Raw genomic sequence first — 23167 nt, forward strand, 5'->3', positions numbered from 1 at the left:
CGTTCTTCTGCACTTTGCCTGCAATTACACATTTCCACCAGAGAGGTCCCCAAATCATCAAATGTTACATAGTGTAGCTTTAAAAGGATAGTTCTAATTCCAGAAACTGAATGGCTGAGGCCATTTGTATACTACACAGTTCTTGGACATACCTTTTTACGCTCTCAGAAAGAAAAGATATGACACAATCACTGGGGCAGTACCCTTTTTGTCACTGTTGTGGTACCCTCAGGGGTACATCTCAGTAACTTCAGTCAAGGAACATAACTACCGTAATCCATTGAAGTTATATTTTCTAAATTGTACTGAATCCATACACCTCATCTGACTCCAGGCTTTTTATTTTATTGTTCTGTTTTAAAACATTAGTTTATAAAAACTCGGAAAAACTTACTTAAGGTACACAGTTGGACCTTAAAACTGCTGTTGCACCTTTTAAGGGTGCAATTGCATTGTTTGTACCTTGATGAACGAATCATGTACCTGCATGGTGCCTTTATTTCTAACAGTGTACAAATCCCAAAGCTTGGATCTGTGCATAAGCTAAGCCCTTGCCCACTCAATTCGGATAGCATGTGCTTAGAAGCCTATTTTTGATTGATTGTGGATTCTGCGGAAGTGATAAGTAAAGAGAGCAAGGGACAAGTTAGCAATACAGGTTCAGATCTTTCTGCACTGTTGAGGAGGTTTTGTGTTCATTTTCAACATCGTATTGAAATTGTGTGCTTACAGGTTTTGCCTTGGTCGTGAACTTCTGTCTGAGCACAAGGCTGCTGAGATTGTTAAAAAAAAAATAGGGATGCTCACAGACTCGGGTTCATTCCCTGCCACAGAGTAGCAGTTCATGTCCAGGAAACAGGAAAGTCTCAGAGTCACCATTAATGCATTAATACATTTATTAAAACTCTCTGCTGCGGAGAAACTCGTGAAAATACCCAGAGATCTCCAAAGACCAAAGTTACAAAGGTTATATATCCCCCAAGTAGGGTGATGGTACTCTTCACTGATTAACAGAGAACAAAGAAAATCCATTGGTTACAACTAACAACTAAGGTTGGTTCCAAATAATACCTAAGGCCTGGGAAAATGCAAGGAGTTGACCCCGTATCTCCTTTTTGCACTGAAAGAACAGTGAGAGTCCACCCTAAGATTTAGAGTAGCATTTCCACCTTCTAAAGCTAAGAACAGAGTTCTTAAATATAAAGTTCCTGTATACCCTCTAAAAGCATACATCAATCACGGTTATACAAGTAAAGCGATCAGCTGTCCTGAAATTCTCTTAAATGAGCTCCACACATGCACGCCTATTAAAGGTGAAACTTTGGTCACCAAAAACTTGGTAGAGTGGAGAATTACCACTCTGAAATGTCTTCAGTTTTCTCAAACACTAGAGGGCGCCCCCGAGTGAACACTGAATATCATAAAGCATTTTAATACTGCTGTTATATTTTTAAGAGCTTTTAAACTCGAGCTATAGGAGTTTAAAATGGCACCTCCTGTATGTCCATGACGTCAGTGAGCGTAGACAGCCAATGAACTGCTCCGCTCGCCAATCAATCATCACGCTCTAGCAGTAAAGCCCACCTCCTGCTGCCCAAAACCTGTTTGCTGTTGAAAAAAGGGAATATATAGGTGATTTTTTTTTTGCTTTTTTTAGTGAAATACATCCTTCTACTTTCTAAAAGGAAAAACAAACATTCTGGGAAAGTGATTAGGAACTATTTTAACTTTTTGTTTTTAGCTGTTGAGCTCCATTCACTGCCATTCATTGACGACTCACTCATGGGCGCTCTCTGCTGATTAGCAGTACTGTTATATGATGATATATAACGGGGGGAATAGGAAGTGGCCAGGCTCCTCATAAACCAGCACTGACCAAAACCACACTGTGTGTGTGTGTATGTGTGTGTGTATGTGTGTGTGTATGTGTGTGTGTGTGTGTGTGTGTGTGTGTGTGTGTGTGTGTGTGTGTGTGTGTGTGTTTTTTAATATTTGATCATGATCTTTTATGAGTTTTTACATTACAAAAACAATGAATTTAGAAACAGCAGCTATTGTGGTTTCCATACATGGACTGAGGAGTGAAACTTTTAACAGTGTGTACATAATACATCAAACCTCTGTATTAAATTGTATTATTAAATTGTTTTCCATGAAGAAGCACTTTTAAAAAAAAATTCCAAGTGTATGGATAAACATTAACAGTCATTTGTATGTGTGTGTGTATATGTGTGTACAGGTAAAGGTGTGATCGGTCAGTAGCGTCATGGCGAGTCTGGAGGAGAAAACAGAGCAGTGGTTTCACTCTGGGGAGTGTGACACCTGTCTGAATGATGAACAACTCGACTCCATCAGAAACAACAGCGGTGAGAGAAAAAAACACACACACTCAGCAATTTCTTCACTGAAGACAAAAGTTAAGAAAATATCTTAAATCAGGAATTAACGTGAAGGAGGGAGGGAGAAAAGCGTGTGCTAGAGAGTGAGAGAGCCTTCATGCAGCTTATGGAAATCTGTAAAAATGAAGAAATTTCGAATGTCAACGATGATGAACAGAGTTATGTACCTTGATAAACAATAGAGGTACCTGCATAGAACCTTAGTTTCTAATAGGGAAGAGTAGAATTCTCTGTAGCTCCACCTTGCTGGTGTACAGTTAGTGACTGCTGCCGTGTTGAGTTTGTGTTTTCCATCCTGTGACTCATCAGTGGTTGGTTTCTGAGCACAGGGCACTGTGAGAGTTCTGTGGTCTCACGAAACAAAAATGAACACTTTGGACACCATCACCAAAGTTGGGTTTGAAGAAACAAAGGAGCAGCGTTTGATAAAAATAACACTTGGCCAACCGTTAAGCATGAGGGTGGGCCTGTTAAGCTTTGAGGTTGGGTGGCAGCCAAGGACATTTTGCAGGGACAGAGGAAAGAAAGGCTTCTATTTAATATCAACAAAACCTGGAAGCTGCTGTGCCACAGTGAGGAAACTGGAAAAAAGAGGTTGTATATTACAAAAAATAAGCTACAGAATGAAATTTTGCAAATAAATAATAACTGTGCATTAAAAGCTGCAGAAATAGATCAAATTTAAGTTTGTTCTATGTAAAAATAAAATAAAATAAATAAATTTCACTTAGGAAATCAACAAAATGTGTAATTTGACCAGGGGCTCAACTTTGCTCACACAACTGTACAAGTATGCAATAAAGCAAGCTAGATGAATTAGTACTAAATAGCTGTGGGAGCCTTGACATCTGCTTCAGCTGCTCATAGCAAGAAACAGTTTTTGCAAATGAACGCTCTTTTCAGGAGAGGGGAACCATAAAGGCTTTCATCAAACTCGTATTTAAACACTGCTTTTATAGCAGTAATGCGCTTGTTTCCAATCCAAATGTAATAATAAATTAATGGGTTGATATCTTGAAACGCCCATGTTAAGGTCACTAAATGTAGGCAGTGTTATTCTTTACTGGAGTTGGAAAAAATCTCTTTAGTTCTGCAAAGCCAAACCTGACATTACATGTGCGTTTTATGAAAGAGCTCTGCTATAAATGGGCAGTTATGTTCATGCTATTGAAGCTTGTAGGTTTTGGAAATTAATTTTCTAAATTAAAATATGGAACAGCAGCAGGTTCTAGTGGCTAAAATGCTGCAAAATGTAACTTTAAATAAAATGGATGTGTGTTGTGTGTTAAAAAAGGAGGAGTCGAGGGTGGGTAAGATAAGAGAAGTGATTTATTAATAAAAGGATCTAATGCATAATGTGATAGAAAACATTGGACGGAATAACTCAACAAGAAAAAAGATATATATACATACATACACACACACACACACACACACACACACACACACACATATATATATATATATATATATATATATATATATATATATATATACAGTGAGTCCAAGAAGTATTTGATCCCTTGCTGATTTTCTTTGTTTGCCCACTAATAAAGACACTATCCTTCTGCACTTTTAATGGTAGATATATTCTAACATGGAGAGACAGAATATCAAGACAAAAATCCAGAATATAATTTTAAAGAATATATTTTAATTAATTTGTATTTCAATGAGGAAAAAAAGTATTTGATCCCTCTTGCCAAACACACTCAATACTTAGTGGCAAAGCCTTTGTTTGCAAGCACAGCGGTGAGACGTTTGTTGTAGTTAACCACAAGTTTAGCACACACACCAGGGGGAATTTTGGCCCACTCTTCTTTGCAGATCCTCTCTAAATCACAAAGGTTGGTGGGCTGTCGCTTGGCAACTCTGACCTTCAGCTCCCTCCATAGATTTTCGATCGGATTGAGGTCTGGCGACTGGCTGGGCCACTCCATGACCTTAATGTGATTTTTCTTGAGCCAATCCTTTGTTGCCTTTGCTGTATGTTTAGGGTCGTTATCATGTTGGAAGACCCAACCACGGCCCATTTTCAGATCCCTGGCAGAGGGGAGGAGGTTGTCCCTCAGGATTGTGCGGTACATGGCTCCATCCATCTTCCCAGTGATGCGGTGAAGTAGCCCTGTACCCTTGGCAGAGAAACACCCCCAAAACATTATGCTTCCACCTCCATGCTTGACGGTGGGCACAGTGTTCTTGGGGTCATAGGCAGCATTTTTCTTCCTCCACACATGGCGGGTGGAGTTGAGGCCAAAAAGTTCAATTTTGGTCTCGTCTGACCACAAAACCTTCTCCCAATAACTTGGTTCATCTTTCAAATGATCATTGGCATACTTGAGGCGCGCCTCCACATGTGCTCCCTTCAGCAGGGGTACCTTTCGGGCACTGCAGGATGTGAATCCATTGTTGCGCAAAGTGTTGCCAATTGTTTCCTTGCAAACTGTGGTCCCAGCTGCCTTCAGGTCATTTGCTAACTCCTGCCGAGTGGTTGCAGGACGATTTCTGACCATTCTCAGCATCATTGCCACCCCACGAGGCGAAATCTTCTTTGGAGCACCGGGCCGAGGTCTGTTGATTGTCATGTTATACTCTTTAAACTTTCTGATAATTGCACCAATAGTTGTTACTTTCACATCCAACACCTTACTAATCTTTTTGTAGCCCATTCCAGCTTTGTGAAGGTCAACAATTCTGACTCTGAGGTCCTGTGACAGCTCTTTGGTTTTACCCATGTTGGAGACTTGAAATCTGTGTGATCTGTCTGATTCTGTGGACAGGTGTTTTTCACACAAGTGATTAGTGAGAACAGGTGGCTTCAGGTCAGGTAACAAGTTGATTGGGAGTGTCTAACTGGTCTGTAAAAGCCAGAACTGCAAATGAATACTAAGGGATCAAATACTTATTTCACTCCATGAAATACAAATCAATTAATATATATTCCTTAGATTTATTTTCTGGATTTTCTTTTTAATATTCTGTCTCTCCATGTAAGAATACATCTACCATTAAAAGTATAGAATGATCATGTCTTTATTAGTGGGCCAACGAAGAAAATCAGCAAGGGATCAAATACTTCTTGGACTCACTGTATATATATATATATATATATATATATATATATATAAAGTGTGTGTGTGTACTTAAAATCAAGTACAAGAATTTTTTCCAAAAAATTCTACATTACTTGATGGTTGAGATGTAAATGAACTAATTCAGAGTGATTTAATATGAAATGATTAATTGTAGAGAAATTAACTGACTCTGATTTCTATGCAGGGGTTGTGAACCCATGATTGCCTACAATACAAATATAGCCTTTATATTTACTGTCAAAAATGACCAGTGAACCTACATTGTCTTCTGACTGTTTATATGTAATATTGAAAATGAAAAATATTGGTAAATGTAAAAGCAAGATTTTTTTTTGAGACTATTTTATCTTTCTTTGATTTGGTCTTATTTTGCATGTATCTTTCCACCATGATTCTTTTTTATTTTTTTATTCTAAATATTCTCTCAGAACTGTCATAAATCAGTATCTTAAACTCTTTAGACATCTGGTTCCTATCACCACTACTGTTTCTACTGTTTCACTCCAGAACTAGTTAGCTTGAAACATGAGACCATTCCTTTCTGTTTGAAGAAAAAAAGCACTGAGAAGAACGACAAGTCAAGCAGGGAATCCATTCTCCTCTCGTTCTAAACACTGTACTATTGGACTACTCTTTAAGAAAAAGATGAGTGTGCCACAAAGGGTTCTTTGAGCGGCACCCTAGAAGAGGCTCTTTCACTTTGGTTCTACTGTGGCGTTGTGTAAAGAGCATATTTTTCAGCCTTACTTTTCACACACTCTCAGAAAAAGGTGGTAAACTGGGGCAATGCCCCTCTTGTCACTGGGGTGGTTCCCTCAAGGGTACATCTCAGTACCTTTATTCTGGGAACATAATTGTACCATAAACCATTAAAATTATATTTTTTAATTTGTATTGACTCCACACTCCCCGCCTCATCCCCGGGCTTTTTATTTTATTGCTCTGTTTAAAAACATTAGGTTATGAAAATGTACAAATATGGACTTTTCCACACAAAAAAGCTCATTGAATGTATGCGGTTAGATGCCTGAAACCACTGTTGTACCTTTTGAGGGCACATTTACATTTTTGTTACCTTGATATGAAAAATGAACTTGCACAGCACCTTTCTAGCAGTGCAGTGGGCAATTTCTCTCCCAGTGGCCACGAATCCCACACCTGAAGCATTCATTTGGACCAGCCTCAGCGCCCCCTCCTGGCCTCCTGCACCGTGCTTTAGTGTGGCCTCTCTTGCGACAGTTGACGCACTCGTTTCTTCTCTGAGCTTTAAGCTTACAGCTTTCTACAGCAGCAGCCCGGTTCATCATGTCCGCATAACTTGTGGGATCCTGAATCGCTTTATATTCTTTGGTTGCATCATTTAAGGCAGTGAGGAGGAATAGCTGGTCATTGATGTCCGGGTCCTTGTCCACATCACACCCGTATGAGCAATATAGCCTGAACTTCTCCTTGATGTAGTCCACAAAGGATTCATCCTCTTTCTGGAGTCTACAGTGGTACAAATTGAGGAGTTGTGACCCCGACCCCAGAGCTTTTGACATGCACTTGCGTAACTTGTGCAACAGTCTCTCCACCTGCGCAGAGTTGTTGAAGTCAACGTCCTGGAAGTCAGTTTCACTGATGTCCTTCACTACTACCTTCCAAATTTCTGAAGGGCATTTTGCCTTGATCAAGCTAACAACTTGATGAGGAGGCAATCCAACGGCAATCCACTCTTTTATTTTCTTCCAGAACTCAGGGTTGGAGTTGTGCTTCTCTATGTCAGGGAGTTCTTCAAGGAGCTTAATGGGATAAAGGAGTTGTGCCTGGTCTGGACTGACGAGCACCCCTGATTGTCCAGAACATACCACATCTCTAGAGTCATGGGGAGAGGTTTGATTCCAAACCACAATGTCTTGTGATGTTCCTGGATTTTTGAGTTCCCTTAACGACGTGACCTCTTCATTGACATACCTGAGGTGCAGCCTCAACAACTTGATCTCCTCATCATTCAAACGTTGGCTTGCTTGAGCGTCAGCCATCGCACCTCTCAGCTGCTTGTTTTCCTCTTCCTGTTCCCGGAGTTTCATTTTCAGCGAGTCAATCTCTTCTTCTTGAGACTTCGTCTTCGTATCAAGACCTAACAGTTTCATTTCGCACCTGTCCAGCCTCTTTATTGCTAGGTCGTACTCCAAAGCCATAATAGCCATGGCCTGTTTGGCTTTCTTTTCACCCTCTTTGAGGTTATTCCACCATTCGCTGCGTTCAGCCGGGCTTCCATTGCTGGGGAACGTCCCCTTCTTTGTTTTATTCAAACGCTTGTCTGCAACTTTGGCTCCTTGCATCCTCAAATTAGCACAAAGGGCCTTGTCGTCTGATACAGGTATGGTCTGAAAAGGCATTTTGGTGCACTTCTTCAACCTGAAAATCAAAAGCAAGAAGTTTCAAAGAGGAAGTGGTTGCTTTGGGGACAGATAAATGCAAAATGATAAAGCTAACAGACACTTGACCCTGCTTGACTTCTGTAGTAAGGATTTTCATTAGATCAAAACAGAGTTTCAAATCTTTCACAAATTTCAGGCAAATTCAGTTGAGAGCTACTTTGACCTTCTTTGAGCTGTATGTGGCCCTAAGAGACACATAGTACAATGGTCGGTGGCCGTTAAATTCTTTGCTGTTGTCTGCCGAATCCCAGTAAACATCACTGGAGCAAATGCTACTGATAGAACGTAGTGCCAAAAACTCAAAAGTCCACACTCAAAAAATCTGTTTATCTGTCCCCTCGTTTCACATTTCTCTTTTATAGGTTAACCATCTTTTTAACCTCATCTTAGAAAATGTCTTTTGTGATATTTACACAGAATTGAATATTTAAAAGAGATGGATGAGAACCCTTTAAAAGTGTTAAAATTTGTGGCACTGGAATCAACAGAAATAAAGGATGCACCTCCAGTGCTCACATGTTTAAATATAGCACTGTAAGTACAATAATTTACATTAATAGTCATATGCACAAGATTGGGTGCTCCTGGTCAAATTGCATTATTTTCAAATGAATTAATCAGTAAATTCAGTTCAGCAATTAAATAGAAACAGTGTAGTGTACCGTGCAGAAAACTGGCTTTTTTGTTCCCTGTAGAGGATGTGTTAACTTATTTTAATTTAGAAAATCAGCACAATTTTGCGTATGATTGTGCATGTAAAATGTTAATGTTAACAGTAGCTTTGTACAGTGACAGGAAAATTTGCTCAGTCACTGGAAAACTTGACGTTACTTCTAGACTTTAGTCTTCCGAGTAGCGGACTGAGAACGGTCCCTTTAAAGCTTTTAAGCACATTAACATTGTAAGACCACGATTATCACTTTTCTCATCAGCACTAAACTGAATTATATCACTATATCACATGCAATGTAACAATGTGCTTTAACACTGACTTTTTCATAAAGATAATATTGTGCAAGGTCTTTCAACAGCTGAAAGAAATTCAATTTAAAAGCTATTTATCAGCACAGTTAGCATTAATCTGGTTAGAAAAGCAATAATATTGGAATAAATACAAATAACATGAATACAGTAAGTTATGATGTTATGTTTGTGTTTGTTTAGCTATTTCCAAACATTTTTTTTCTCTTGAAGAAGGCCCAGATTTGACTTGTAGTTATCATCCAATACCCTGGTTTGGCTAATAAGTTCTTCATTATGTCAGATCAGGTTTGCTGGTGATGGAATTCATCTGATGAATTTATCAAATTCATCTGATGGCTTGGTGCACTGAGGAGAGGCCGGAAACCAAGTCCTATGTTTTTCTACCCAGCTTGCAGTATCACAACTACTTTTTTAAAATAAAGACAATCTGTTAATGTTTTGATTGCTTCGATTCCAATGCAATATAGTATTTTTACAAGCAACAACACCGTAATTGTCCAGATATGTGGTATAAACAATTTACATAGGCACCTGAGACTTTTTCGAAGTAGAAACCACGGCACAACCTCCCAGAGAGAAAAAAGCAAACACCCAAACCTTCAAACTCCGAGTACTCACCAGCTTACGCACAAGCTGTCTGCAGATGATGTTTCCTTCCAAGTAATAAAGTTCCACAGTTAAGATGGTCTCCGAGAGGCTGAATCGCTTTGAGAGAGTGAGAGGGAGAGTAGAAGAAAGAAATAACGTTTCCTTTTTGTTTTGAGGGTGGAGTCGGGCATAGCTCCTCCTCATACATAAATAACCAATCACTGATGGGAGAAGGATGCTTGGTGGGACTTCTCAGAGGAATGTTTTGCAGGTTATATCACACACACACACACACACACACACACACACACACACACACACACACACACAATGATATGGTGACTGCTCTTGCCCACCAGTTTCCTGTAAGTGCAGTTGGTTACTGTAACCATTGTGTTTAAAGGGGACTTTCCCCTTACCAAGACATACCAAGCCAAAACATGTTTTCTTCATTAGCTTTGCACTGGAGCTATAAGGCTAATGTAGCCAACAAGGAAAAGAAGATTATAAACCACTGAGAGAGGTTTAGATGGGACTAGGGGTTTGTTCCATACAGTCATCTGCACCTGATTACATCGCTTTGCAGCAATACCCATCTTCTCACATGGTATACAAGTCAAACATGGGTGAAGATGTTGAAGGCAACACAATCTTGTTCAGTTTAATGCTTGTGTGGGGGAGAATATTCTGTGGGAGTTTGTTTTGTTGATGATTCAGAAATAAAAGAGCTGAGGAGATCAAATTCTGTGCAACAGGACTTTATTAGCGGATGCCAAGCAGAGGTCTGCTACTCGAGGCTAGCGCAATGGGGCCCAATGATTGAATAGAATTCCCCACCATTTGTCACTGTGTTTGCACACTGTGAAATAAGACCTCTGCATTTAACCCATCCATGCATCCACGTACATGCACGCTAGTGAACACACACACACTAGGGGCCAGTGAGCACACTTGCCCAGAGCACTAGGCAGCCCTGTCCACGGTGCACGGGGAGCAATTGGGGGTTCATTCAGCACCGTGAGGTCCATTATTTTTAGTTGTACCTAGTACTTTGGCGGTTGTTTTCTAAAACTGAGGCTGCAGATGCCATCAGCAGAGTAACAGGGACTTTCCTCTCTGATCAAGCCCGTCGTGGAGAAGTTCTTGAGCGTCATAACCGTCTCTTAATTCTCAAAATGAACAGTGATGACAAGTCACTTGTCAATGTCCCTCTGAGAAACCACAAAATAGTTTTAGGCTGACTGTTTGTCTGCTGCTCAGACTATTTGAACATGTCTGCGAAGGAGAATGAAGGACACAAGTAGCATTTTCAGTTGCTGTTTCCAATTTTTTATTATTATAATTCAAATGATTTATAGTTCAGTTTATGTGTTAAGTGTTAAATTTGGGTAATTTGTTGTAGTCCCATTTAAAGGACCCATATCCTATATTGTATTTTTTTTCTTAACACCCCTAAAGTTTTTATTATATACCAAAAATGATAATAATTTATTTTTGCATGACCATTTTCCAGCCTCTCTTTGTCCCAAAACAGGCTGTGCCTGTATTGAGCTCTGTTCTGATTGGCTGGCCTATATTGTGCTTGTAGTGTAAATCCCCAGTAAAGCCATAAAAACAGTAAAGCCCCATAGAGTTAAAACTAAATCTCCAAAGAAATAGGTTTATTTAAGAACTGTGGCTGGGGAGAAGCTCCTGGCCAGAGATCTCCACCTAAAGCCAGAATACTTTGAGATTAAATGGTCTCTGTGAGGGGTGTTGGTCCATTTCTGTTCTTCATAGAGAACCAAGAAGCTCACTGGTTACATATAATTGTGATATGAATCAACAAGAGTACTAAGATATGTGCAAATAATAAAGGAGAAGGAAGAAAACCTATATATGGTCAACCTGTTCACTAAACAGCAGGTATCTTGAGGGTGAGCTGGCCTATAGCTTTAAGGTCATTAAACTGAAAGGAGTAGCTGGTCAGCTCCTATCATTTGTAACATCTCATATATAAGTGTATTATGAGCGTAAGAGTATTATGATTAACTGTAGAATATACTGTTTATGTCTGAAATGACAATTTCTGTAAGCATAAGCCTGATTGAAAATGCGCTGATGGCTGAAATACTCCTTAGAATGCCAACATGGGTGGGTGGGGCTACATATTTGTAGACTGAATATGTGGATAGGTGTAAATGTTCTTTTGACATCACAGGAGCAGTGAATTCAAAATATTGCTGTTTTTGCAGCGTTGATTTCATATACCATCGCGTGATCATGCGATAAGACAGTAGAGAGAGATGATTGGATGAATAGGGTTATGCTTAGGGGCCCCAAGAATGTTTATGATGTCCAGGTACATGGAGCCTGAACAACAGATAAGTGTTGGATCATTGCTGATCGGATATCGTTGTCACTATAAGTTACAGCTAACCGAAATGTACACGTTTGACCATGTTTGGCTAAAATGTTTCTATGGACTAAATTCTGGTGCGTCTCTATTGTTAAACATGTTAGTAAAGTCATCAAAGAGGAGTGGATGATGTTCTCGGTAAGCTACTATCAGCAATTCCACAAAAAACATACTGGTAGTAAATGCTGTTGGTGCATTATAGATATGTAAAACACTAGTTCATCCTAGCATGACATCTTCTGTCCATCAAATCAAACGCTTGCAAACAGAAAGCAGAGCTCTGTAAAAACATGTCATGGAAGTGTGTTTGGATCAGGTTTGGGTTAAATTAAGCAGAATACTGCCATTTGGGCCTGGTTGGGTCTTCAAGTCTCATCCAGGTTGGGTTTGGGCTTCAGTTTCATATGCAAGTGAACATGTGCAGGCATCTAATACGAAAGTGTATAGGACAATTTAGTGTTGCGTCACAACAGCAAAGAACTTATTTCTCAAAGTAAAATGTTGAACATTCTACTAAGTAATAATTCTAAAACTTAGAAAGAAAACCAGTGGCATACTGTACATTCTGGCGCTCTTATTGTTTGTGTAATAGTGCTTGGAATCTTTATTGGGAAGAGAAAAGGATTCGCCAAGTTGTCATTAGCTTCAGCTTTTACCGGTGTTACTGATCCCTCAGTAGGTTTAATACCACTTATAGCATCTCTACTTACTTTACAAACATTCTGATAAAATGCTGTTTTAGGCCTGCAAGTTTAAGTGACACAAAGCTAGTAAAGAAAACAGTAGAGAGGGCTCACCTTCAAATCCCTTAAATATAATTCCTCATGCCAGTGTTAAGTGGCTGCTCTAGGTGGGAGAGAGCAGCAGGATGCACTCTTGATTCCTACAGTCATAAATCTCAAGAGAATGAGGCCTTGCACAAGTATGCATATGCTGGCTAATGGAGCATTATCTAATCAAGCATTTTCTTCAGTGCATGTAAAGCAGAGAGGAAAAATGTGGATTGGACTGAAATGATGTTTAGTGGTTTGTTTGGAAAAAGAACAAAACATCTGACCTAAATGGTTGCAAAATGTTTCTAGGTGTTTATGCAGGGATTCACTGCCTGTCAAACATTTAAGGAAACCTTGCTTTCTTTTGTAATCTTTTGATTTTCACAGGTCTGTGCTAATACTTTGTGTACATTGGCCTTCAACACTCATCTTGATGTTTGAGTGCCACTCCTGTAAAGAAGAGCAGGTTTTGCCTAAATAATGATTTGACCACTGACAAACCATGACATAGAGGGAGACCTTCAATTCAGGCCACAAATGCCAAAACTCGGTCAAAACATGAAGAAAAAACCCACCTCTATTCTAATTTTTACTAGCATCCCTAAGGGATTCTAATAGTATGTTAGCACTAAGATAACATCCATTTGTATTAAAATTTTTGGCTATTTTAAAGATTCGTATAGACGTTTTTTTTCGCGTGAAGTTGTGGCAAACATATTAACATGTTTTACCTTGTTGTATTTTCACAGTAGCTCTTTCAGTAGTGAACCCTGTTATCAAGCTGCTATCGCTGTTTTCCCTTTTTATCAGTCCATTGATAGGGCTATTAGTTGTGTTCAGTCAGAGGAGTATCTAGGACTTCCAGAAGGCCTAAAGTGATATTTCTTTGGTCAGAAAATTGGTTGTGCCTGTTGTAAATCAAAACATGATTGTTTGATTTTAACACCACTTCCTAATTATGCTGGTGGCTAATCTAATGCTTCAGGCCTTCTCTTCGGTTCCTGAAGTCCTAACCAATAGGAGAGCTCACTTGGCTGCATCTGCCTAAATACCACATAGAAAAATAGTACCTCACATGCCAATTTTCCATTTGGTGTTTGAAGAATTGAACTCTTTTACCATAAGAAGCTTAACAGTAAAACAATAATTACAAAAACACTGTACTAATTGCAGTTGAAATACAACCACGATTTTATGATCGCATGAATAAAAGTGAGCCAAAGATTACACATGCATATAGGCTTCTCAGTAGGCCTAGAAGACCCTCAGGGTTCTTCTCTGGATTTGACACTTTGAACACTGCTGTAGGTGATTTATAGAATGATTGACAAAGATATTCAGTATTGAAAGTGGAGTTTTAATTAGATCAGTATCCAGAATGCCTTGTATCCCAAAAGTGGGGATCAAATCTAATGGGAGACAACTTGAAGTGAATACTAACCTGAATGAACTGGAGGCTATATGTTGTTGTGTATTTTGATGAGAGTATTGTGTTTTTGATTTTGATGACCAAAGTTTCACCTTTTGAAATATGTGTGTGAAAACAATTTAAGTGGATTTAAGTATTTAGTAAACCAGTTGTTTTACTTACATAACCATAATTTATGTTTGCCTACAGGAGGTATATATGAATTTGTTATATAGTGTTCTTAGCTGTAGTTAATGCCACCCTAAACATTTGGGGTTAGATAAAGGGTCAACTCCTTATAGTTTCCCAGGCTCTATGCTTCTGTTATCTGTCCTGAGGCCTTGCTAACTGACAGGGGCTACTGTGATTCATTGTTTAGTGGCCTTGAGAGTGCAGACATGAAAGTTTCTTCCATCCTTTTCATTTATTATGCATATATGTTAACACTGTCGCGTTTATACATATCGCAATTAGTTGTAACCAATGGTTTGTATCTTCATTGTTCTGTGTTATCCAATGACAAGAAACAACACCCTACTTGGGGGATAAATAACCTTTGTAACTTTGAACGTCTTCATAGATCTCTGGGTATTTCCAGGAGCTTCTCCCCGGCCGAGAGTTTTAATAAACCTGTTACTTGGGAACATTCATTTTCACTCTGAGACTTGTTTCCTGGTTTATTTAGTCATTTTCCACAACAATATCTACTGGTGCCTGAAGCTGACTGAGAATAAACTACAGTGCCATGAGAAAATTTGATTTATTACAGCTGTGGCTTACAGAGAGCTGCTGTAGCTCTGAGCAGGAGGAGCAAAGAGATGATAAAAGAATGTTATCAACCCTCAAACTGGCTCAAACTCCCCAAATTATAAATCTACTCACGGTTACACACCAGTGATAGGGAGGCACAGAATTCTGGTCTGAGAGAAACACTCTAAAAGACAAAGAGGCTCTTCTCGCATACAGAACAAGCATTTAAAATGTTTTGACCACTTTCTAAAAATCCCTACCTGTGATGGTGAACTGAAATATAATGATCAAAAGAAAATATAAAAGTCAATGAAATAGTATGAAAGTAAATATGAACATGATTCTACTGTGCCTAAAATTGACTAGGTTAAATTTCAACATCTTATGTTTTCACAACTTCAGAAGGCACTTTTGTAATGAGCAGTTGCAGTTACAACATAATTAAAGCTGCGCTATGTATTGAAAGAGTAGCGTTACTGAGTCAGGAGAACAAAGACACTAAAATATGGGGTTTATGTGCTGCTGTTAGTCACCCTGACAAGCCTGAAATACTAATTTAAAAGTTTGGTCAAGTTTTTCAGACCATGTCATGCATCTTTACGTATTAATGTCACACACAGGCTCAACGAGAAGGTCTAGATCCATGCAGCTTTAACTGAATAAATTAATGATTATAACTTATAATAAAAATATATAATATATATAAAATAAAAGTATGAGGACAATGAATTTGTAACAATAATATGAGATATAGAAATTGCACATATACAAAAAAGTATCCGCACATTTATCCTGGACGTGTCCACAATAGTCCCAGAATGGGGAAATCAGCTCAAGGGATCAAGCCGGCAACCTTCTGGTCACGAGCCCACAACTGCCTCACAACTGGACCGTTATGTCCTTCACAGTTTTAGGATTATGAAGTTTAGACGTGCACAACCATAGTAGACATGCAATAATATGATTATCATATTATTAGTATGGTTATGATTACCAGAACCATGAAGATCAGACTCAAAACACCGACAATAATGTACTGCAAAATAAATGTTTCTGTCTCTTATAAACCTGAAACTAACTAGGAACGCACAGCTCAGGGTCACTGGTAGGTCATCCTGCGGCTCTAAATCTAGAGGACGTGAAATTTTCTGTTGTACACGCTCGCACAAACACTCACACACAGGGGAAATGTGTGGTCAGTGTGAGAACAGAGCAAAACAACAGTAACCAGGACTGTGACTGCAGAAAAGAGAGAGAAAACATGCAAAATTCAGTTTTACTTAAACTCTTGTGCACTAAACGTGTGGTTGAACAGCAAAACCCGTTGAATTTTTAGCCAAGATGTGTTTGCTGCCTGAAATTAGCTCCTTTAGTTTTGCCCTGGAGCTACAAGACTACTGGAGCTAACCTCTTATAGAGCTAATGTACACTAATGCAAGCTGTATGCCTAAATGTTAACACACTCGCCTGAAACTGTGTCGAGTTGTTCAGTATTCTTAAATAGACTTGATTATGTGGTTTCAGACACTGTATCACACACTGTTAGTTATAAAAATGGACCAACGTTATGAACAAAACTCCGGTTTCAAGATGGCTGCTAATGCTGTATTTAGCTGTGTGATGTACTTTTAGCCATTTTGAAAGAAAGCAGTTTGTCATATAGTGTCAGAAACCAAATGAGAGATTACTGAACAACTGGGCACCGGTTGAGGAGAGTGTGTAACAGTTTAGTTATGCTGCTTGCACAAAGCTAATTCCTGGCTATAAGCTAACATTGCTTAGCTACGTTAGCCTTGTAGCTTCAGTGCCAAACCAAAGCTGTACAGTCTGTCAGACAGTAAACACGGCTTTGCTGCTTTAGTTCATTTGTTGTAAGGGGGAAAATGGGTGTCATTTCTGGCTGGAAAAAACAGAGGCGGACGAAGTACACAAATCATGTACTTGAGTTAAAGTAGAGATCCCCGAGGTAAAATACTACTCCAGTAAAAGTAGAAGTCCTTACTCTAGACCTCAACTTCAGTAAAAGTACAGAAGTAACAGTTTCCATCAGGGAGAACCGAGTGGCTCTGAAGTCACTTTTTACAAACAAGCAAGTTTCAGTTTCAGATTACTTTGTAAATTAGTTACAAGTTGAATAAAAACTGGCTTTAAACTCAGGATCACAAATGAGTTTTCCTTTACTGTGTTGATCTGTAGGCCTCTGTTCATAAACGTAAACCAGCCCAAACTAATTTACTATAAAATGAAAGTGTTTGTATGAATTCAGAAAAAAAGAAAAACGGCAGTCACGACTGCATATGTGGACATATTTCTATATTGTGGTCTATTTACACAAAGTTAGGTTAGCTCATCATTTAGGTCGACGCATGTGCTCCCAAACTTTTACGCTGCTGCACATGGTCTGCTGGTCTAACTTGGTTTATGCTGATCTGGTTCTGATTTCATTGGTCAGCCAGCATGGTTAGGCTGATTGACCATCATGCCACCATCCAACACACAACACTTTCTGGTGTTGCTGGTGACAAGCATGTTAACTTCCATTTCTGCTGACCATCATACAACCATCCAAAACGCAGCACATGCTGATTTTGCTGGCCTGTGCTGTTTTTTTTGTTTTTTTTTTCTAGCAGGCTCATTGCTTTAAATGCTAAATATCGGATACTGAGTTGTTTTGTTGTTTGTGTTTGTGTGTACATGGGTTCCTCTTTCAGATTTGCGAAAGTTTTTCGTGGTGCATCATCTGGTTGATCTCAAGGAGGAAGGAATATCTCCATTTCTCCATAACACACCCATCACCTGCAAAGTGGAAAACACTGAGAGATACACTACTCGTTCCAAGGTGTGTGCGACTTATTAATTAATCCAGAATTGATGTACATTTGCTATGAGATGGCAACACATCACTTTGCCTACTCTGTTTTTGAGAGCCTAAAGGTTGAGGCTTTTGCTGCATTAATGACCAAGTGGAAACTCAGAAGTTTCTGATCTTTAAACGGGGAAAAATCCAACGTCCCTCCAACTTCAACCAATTCTGACTCGGAAAGTCAGAGCTTTTCAAGAGCTCTAACTTCTTGTGGTGCCACTTAATCGTGGTGACCCCCATAGAACTTAAAAGTGTGTTTTAAGCTTTTTTTGAGCTTTTAAAAGGTTTATGTGTATCATGTGCTATTTGTGCTATGTGTGTGCAGGTGCGCGTGTGCACTCTGTATACGGTGCGCCTGACCCATGGTGAGTTCACCTGGACAGTGAAGAGGAAATATAAGCATTTTCAGGAGCTGCAGAGGGATTTGTACAAATACAAGATGATGCTGCAGTTTCTTCCCCTTGGGAGGTGCGTCCACATAGACACATACGTACGCATGCACAAATTAGTAGTGTTCCCTTCTTTCCACTCTGGTACTAAATTCATTATTTGTAAACAGATGTTTAAAAAAATGAGCATAAGCATTGAAACTCTTCAGATTAGTGCTACTTCCTTTTTCTCATAGTTGATCCAACATTGTGGTATCCAAACACTTCAATATTATTTTATGGCCTTTACTTTTTGTGTGCATGCATATACCTTGATCTGTGATTACAATGCTCTTTAGTCATTATTTTCACAGCTATCCTTCAGATACATAGTCTGGCCATTGGTTCTTGAATTAAAGGGTTATCCAGAAAGGTGAACTTTTTTGTGTGTGATTCACAGTTTTGGTGTCCTCATTAGGGCAGTAACTTTCGTCAACTTGGTGCATTCATACTACAGAGGTTTTTGTTAGGTCATTTTTGACAGAATATTTCCTTACATAAAACCAGTACCACTTTAAATTCATTCAGTTTGAAGGCCAGTCTTTTAAAATTATGACACAGCATGAAATATCAAAGTGCTACTTGTAATCCAGATTAATCTGATGGCTTTTAAGGGGTTGAATACTTTTGGAATGCACTGTATCTCGTACCAGTCCAATGGAAAAAACAATGAGAGTTGGATAAAGTTTTATGAAACACTCCAGTTTCAAGATTCAGAACTCTGCGTGGGTGTGTTTGTGTCAGGTTTGCCATTCAGAGGCAGCAGTTAGAGACCATGAGTGAGGAGATGCCCACTCTACATGGCACAGAGAGGATGAGGAGGACGTCCAGCAAACCGGTACACAGTAATATTTCCATGCACTGCCATTTAAACATTTGGAATTACATGAATTACATTTTATTTTATACTTTGACAATGTACATTTAAATATTATATGCATAGCATGTTTAATAGTGCAGATTTAAATATTATATGCATGTTTATTAGTGCAGATTTACATATTATATGCATGTTTAATAGTGCAGATTTAAATATTATATGCATGTTTAATAGTGCAGATTTAAATATTATATGCATGTTTATTAGTGCAGATTTAAATATTATATGCATGTTTAATAGTGCAGATTTAAATATTATATGCATGTTTAATGGTGCAGATTTAAATATTATATGCATGTTTATTAGTGCAGATTTAAATATTACAAACCAAAAGCTAAACAATATTTTTCAGTGTTCTAGGAACAACAAGACATTATTAAATGATAAATACCATGCTGTACTGATTTCTTCACAATATTTTTGTTCTTTTGATCATTTTTAAAATAGATCTATTATGCATGTTCACTTCATTCTCAAATTTACATAGCTTTTTTTAATTATCACAATTTTATGCGGTTTTCTCTGTTATTTTAAAATCTACTACATGTGTCAGTCTCCAGTCCTGCCAGGCCAGAACACTGCAGGCTTGAACACACTACCTCATTAAACACACCTGATTCAGCTCATCAACAAATTAGCAAGGTCTTCTTGAACTGAGTTCGGAGTATTAGATGAGGGTAAACCCTAATCTCTGCATGACTTTGGCCTGGAAGGTCCCCAGTTTGACGAGCCTGTTTTATACAGGTTTTTTTTTACAGCTTTCTAGTAATTATTTCTAGTATTTGAAACCTGTTATTTTAGAATAGTTATATATTCATCTGTAGCAAAATTAGTTTTCTTGAAAACACTGATTACAAACTTTTTAATGGTAGAGTTTTACTGTAATTGTGTGGTCTTATATTGACTCATATTGTATTATACAACATTTGTGTTACAGAAATATCTGGAGGAGTATCTGAACAGCCTGCTGGAGAACACGTTCTGCAGGAACTACAATGGCATGGTGAACGTGCTTATAGTTCAGATGGACACAGTGCCGTCCCAGAGTTATATTTTCCAATAAAATGTATATATTTACAATGAAATTTCAGTGGATTTTTAATTAACATTTTTTTTTCCGATCTACCTCTTTTAATTTTCCAGGGAAGCAGATATGACACATAAAATCTATATAATACATAACATAAAAGAAATCTGATGCAACTGTTTCTACTACTACTAGTACTGCTAGTACAAATAATAATAATAATTTCAACATTTATTTATATTTTTTTTGCTTTACACTATTAATAATAACACTGCCTAGATAATTGAGCCCTGTACATGCACACATAATACAAAGTTTTATTAGAAAACTTTTATCTCCTTGTTCTTTCAGCTGGAATTCCTTGCGGTCAGTCCTCTCTCCTTTATCAAAGACCTTGGACCCAAAGGCCTGTAAGTACAGCAGTTCGAGTGTGTCTCTGTGAGTGTGTTTGGTGGTGTCTGTTCATGTTAGATCAGTAGATTTTCACTTGGGTTCAGCTTTAGGTTTATGAGAGTAAGTTTCACCTACAGCTGTATGTGTGTTGTTTCCCAACAAAGCAATCAATGAAATTAAGAGACATCCTAGTTAATAAATAAGGCCAAAAGTTCTGATTGGTGTAATTCCATGTGTATTATTTCATAGTTTTGATGTCTTCACTATTATTCCATTGGGGTGGTAAGCATTTAAGGGTTCAAGAACATTCGAAAAACATAAATAAATGAACCGTACATTGTGATTTGATATGTGTGTGTTTAGCTTATAGAATTCAATGAATCCATGCAGTGGCTGGGGTGCAGCTTGTGTTCTTCTAACTACTATATAAATATATTTATGTACCAAAAAAAAGTTTTCAGTGTTTATTTTAATGTTATATTGTGTTTTTGCTGGCAAACTGTCTGCCATGATAAATAGTTTTAAACTGTTTTTTTTTTTTTACGCTGATTGCTTTGAGGAGCATTGGTTTACATATGTTTCTGAATAAAGATCTTTGCAAATGAGTGTGTTTCTGCTCACCTGTATCAAATAAATGTGCAGAATTAGATTCAACCATGGGCTGAATTTAAATAAATAAATAATTTAAAAAAAAATTTCTTTCAATACTGTGTGCAGTAAAGTGAGCAGTACTGTGTGCAGTGCTACTAGGATTGTCTGCATGTGTTTGGTTTGACGACTGCTTTTCGTTCTGGTCACTCGTGTCTCTTGTTTTGTCCTTTTTGTGTCTCAGTGAAGGTTTTATTTTGAAGAGGTCAGGAGGACACCGCATTCAAGGCCTCAACTGCTTCGGCCATCATCAATTCTGCTTCCGTTGGTCACACCGCTGGCTGGTGGTCAAAGACTCCTTCCTGCTGTACATGTCCAGGTCTGACCCAAACACACTCATGCAGGACAGTTCTGAAGAATCAATGAATCTCTTCAGTACTCACATAAAAATATGAATGCTGAGTGTTTTCCTTTATTAAAAAAAAAAACATTAATTTTCTATAAAATGAAATGAATGTGTACCTATATATATTAGGGCTGTCAGATATTTTTACAGGATAAATTAGGAATGCCGCTTCAAATTTTTTGCCGTAATTCGAGCATTTTCCTAATTTGACCCTTCAAACAGACTATATCAACTAGGCATAATTTCACCAAGGGTGCCTAAACCACTGCACCCACACCCTCCCCTTCCTTTCCTGTTCTTCAGTTCCACCAGCCTCAAGCCTCTCCACCCTTCATCTTCCTGCCTGAGGCGAAGTTGCAGTTCATCTTGTTTTAACAACTTCTTTATGCTTAGAGGGGTAGTGGGGAAAGAAAGGTCAAGAACAGTTTGTTCTTGCACACATAAGCACCTCTTTTTCTCCTTTGAAACCTTTTCCTCCTGACAAATTTTCGCTTAGTCTAGACATATTTTCATCAAATTTTAAATGTCATACGGTTATGCGTGATGATTCTAATGTTAGACATAGAAATGTTCACTGCACAGTTGGAACATGCAGCCACTGCTGTTCTCACTGGAGGAAGAGTGGTGGAAATTGTAAACTATGTTCACAGCCTTAACAAAATCTGTCTTTAAGTGACAAAAAATGGGAGAAAATAAATAATATCAAATACTAAAAAAAAAAAAATACAAATAAAATTAGTCACAATTATTTATTTTTATCCGTTGGCGGCTCTAATATACTGTAACATATTAATATCTCGCAGCAGAAGTCACAAATGTTGGTGTAGGTATTGAATCTAATCGTTTTTTATTGATCATGTAATCAGAGATCCTGGGCTGGTGTCGTTCGTGCTGCTCTTTGATCCTGAGCTGAAGGTTCTGGTGGGCCGCTGCTACACCGACACCAAGCATGGAGTGTGCATCGAAAACTTCAGCAGGTACACAAAAACAATGTAACGTTGAAAATTCACATTGAAATGCAACAAACAAAATATAGAAACATTTGAGCTTAAAGGGTCCATATCTTACACTTTATAGACTACTTTATATATACTACTATTATACTACTTATATTACTTGGGCCCAATCCCATTTCATCTTTTTACCCCAACCCCTTGTTTATGAGGGTCACCCTAACCCCTTGGAACTGAGTTACATCGTGTCATTAACAGGCTACTAACTGTGCTCTGTAGACAACCAGGCCTGTCTTCAGTGATAGCAGAGAAGGATAAAGTTCAACAACTTCACCGCTGGGCTTTAGTTACAATTAGGGTATCATCTGCTTTCAAAGAGGGGGTATAAGACAGTTATTTATTATTGCCCACCCTAGTTCTGTGGTGATATGAAGATGAAGTCAGCTATATGCCAGCTTCTTTTTTTGAAATGTCCTGTTCCACCTTAAATGGTGCAGCAGTTACATTCTGGTGCTTCAGGTGTCAGAACTGCTAGACTATTTAAGGTGGAAGAGGAAAGTTGGCTAGCTAGCTACCGAGACATTAGGATGCTATTAGCTATTTTCATGCTTGTTATGAAGAAAATGACCATAATGCATTGAAATATCATTAAACTAAGAGAATACTCAGTTTGGTGGGTCATGTAGCCCTAATACTTCACCCTTCCCCTCTATCTCAACAAAAATTGGGACACCCTAACCCTAGATGTAAACGCGCAAAACGGAGGGCTGAAGACTAAGTGGTAGGGGCAAGTAGTGAAATGGGATTGGGC

At 38.4% G+C, this 23167-nt stretch overlaps 2 protein-coding genes across 2 annotated transcripts in view; one reads left to right on the forward strand and one right to left on the reverse strand.

Moving 5' to 3' along the window:
- Positions 1–23167, forward strand: part of pld2 (phospholipase D2) — a 62930-nt gene that overhangs the window by 17019 nt on the left and 22744 nt on the right. Inside the window, exons 2-9 of the mRNA XM_017700368.2 lie at positions 2240–2366; positions 17530–17657; positions 18007–18149; positions 18854–18947; positions 19927–19992; positions 20368–20426; positions 21242–21376; positions 22270–22380. Coding sequence (XP_017555857.1) covers positions 2267–2366; positions 17530–17657; positions 18007–18149; positions 18854–18947; positions 19927–19992; positions 20368–20426; positions 21242–21376; positions 22270–22380 — 836 coding nt within the window. The 5' untranslated portion in view covers positions 2240–2266. The remainder of the gene's footprint in view (positions 1–2239; positions 2367–17529; positions 17658–18006; positions 18150–18853; positions 18948–19926; positions 19993–20367; positions 20427–21241; positions 21377–22269; positions 22381–23167) is intronic.
- Positions 6408–9653, reverse strand: LOC108428969. Its single transcript, XM_017700380.2, has 2 exons — positions 9520–9653; positions 6408–7894 (listed from the first exon to the last, which is right to left on the reverse strand). The coding sequence occupies exon 2, from the start codon at positions 7873–7875 to the stop codon at positions 6604–6606; it is 1272 nt and encodes a 423-aa protein (XP_017555869.2). The 5' UTR covers positions 7876–7894; positions 9520–9653; the 3' UTR covers positions 6408–6603.

This window comes from Pygocentrus nattereri, chromosome 23 (assembly GCF_015220715.1).
Source record: "Pygocentrus nattereri isolate fPygNat1 chromosome 23, fPygNat1.pri, whole genome shotgun sequence".
In the NCBI taxonomy this organism is placed as follows: Eukaryota; Metazoa; Chordata; class Actinopteri; order Characiformes; family Serrasalmidae; genus Pygocentrus; species Pygocentrus nattereri.

What these genes read in the sequence shown, in the direction of transcription:
- LOC108428969 (XM_017700380.2), bottom strand. Translation starts at nt 7,875, where the DNA reads ATGCCTTTTCAGACCATACCTGTATCAGACGACAAGGCCCTTTGTGCT.